The 742-nt window shown below is 39.1% G+C and overlaps 1 protein-coding gene across 1 annotated transcript in view; it reads left to right on the top strand.

The window, feature by feature from the left end:
- The window catches only part of LOC119587329 (complement factor H-related protein 4-like), a 5,620-nt gene that overhangs the window by 1,670 nt on the left and 3,208 nt on the right, over positions 1–742 (top strand). Inside the window, exons 4-5 of the mRNA XM_037936077.1 lie at positions 18–138; positions 451–645. Coding sequence (XP_037792005.1) covers positions 18–138; positions 451–645 — 316 coding nt within the window. The remainder of the gene's footprint in view (positions 1–17; positions 139–450; positions 646–742) is intronic.

Genomic DNA, 742 nt, shown 5'->3' with positions numbered 1-742 from the left:
TACATTTACGAACACAGGTGGAGATATCCTGCCTATCGAATCGTGTTTTCAAGGACCTCAATAACTCTCACACGGTTACATGTCGAGAGGATGGCAACTGGACTACTATTGATCCAGACATTTTGGTTTGCCGGACGCGTAAGTTATGAACTTACTGTCTGTAAACTGTAATCTGAGCATTGATATCACACAAATAATATTAATTCACTATCTATTATTCATATCTGGGTATAAGGCACCCCACATAGGTAGTAAGCACCCGCAATTACTGATTATGATCTGAATTTTATTTGGGAGAAGTGAACCGGTACAGACTGATACGTCAATAATATTGGAAAACGTTAACAAGTTTTAGGGATACCTATACAAGTTTGGTTTAAACTCCCTTAAAAAGTATTCCAGCTCCGTTTCCTTCACAGATAACTAATTTACATTTTCTCTCACACACAGTGAACCCAAACAATCCACCACCTCCTCCACCCGGATCTGTAATGAGAAGTCCAGATCCACCGTTCTGGGTAGGAGATGTTGTGACTTATACTTGTAATGAAGGACTGATGTCTCCAAATGGAACTACGTCCTATACCATCTACAGTAGGAATTATGGATGGAGCTATCTCGACCCTGCTTTTGGATGCTTCAGTGGTGACTAAACCGTGTTTTCTCTCATGGTGAAATGTTTTAGAAAGTCTTAATATCATTATTCGAGTTTTTGATTATTGATATCCATTGGTCCTTTGAA

This window comes from Penaeus monodon, chromosome 22 (assembly GCF_015228065.2).
Source record: "Penaeus monodon isolate SGIC_2016 chromosome 22, NSTDA_Pmon_1, whole genome shotgun sequence".
Lineage (NCBI taxonomy): Eukaryota > Metazoa > Arthropoda > Malacostraca > Decapoda > Penaeidae > Penaeus > Penaeus monodon.
The sequence above is the reverse complement of the archived record's forward strand: the minus strand, read 5'-3'. Positions and strand labels throughout refer to the sequence as shown.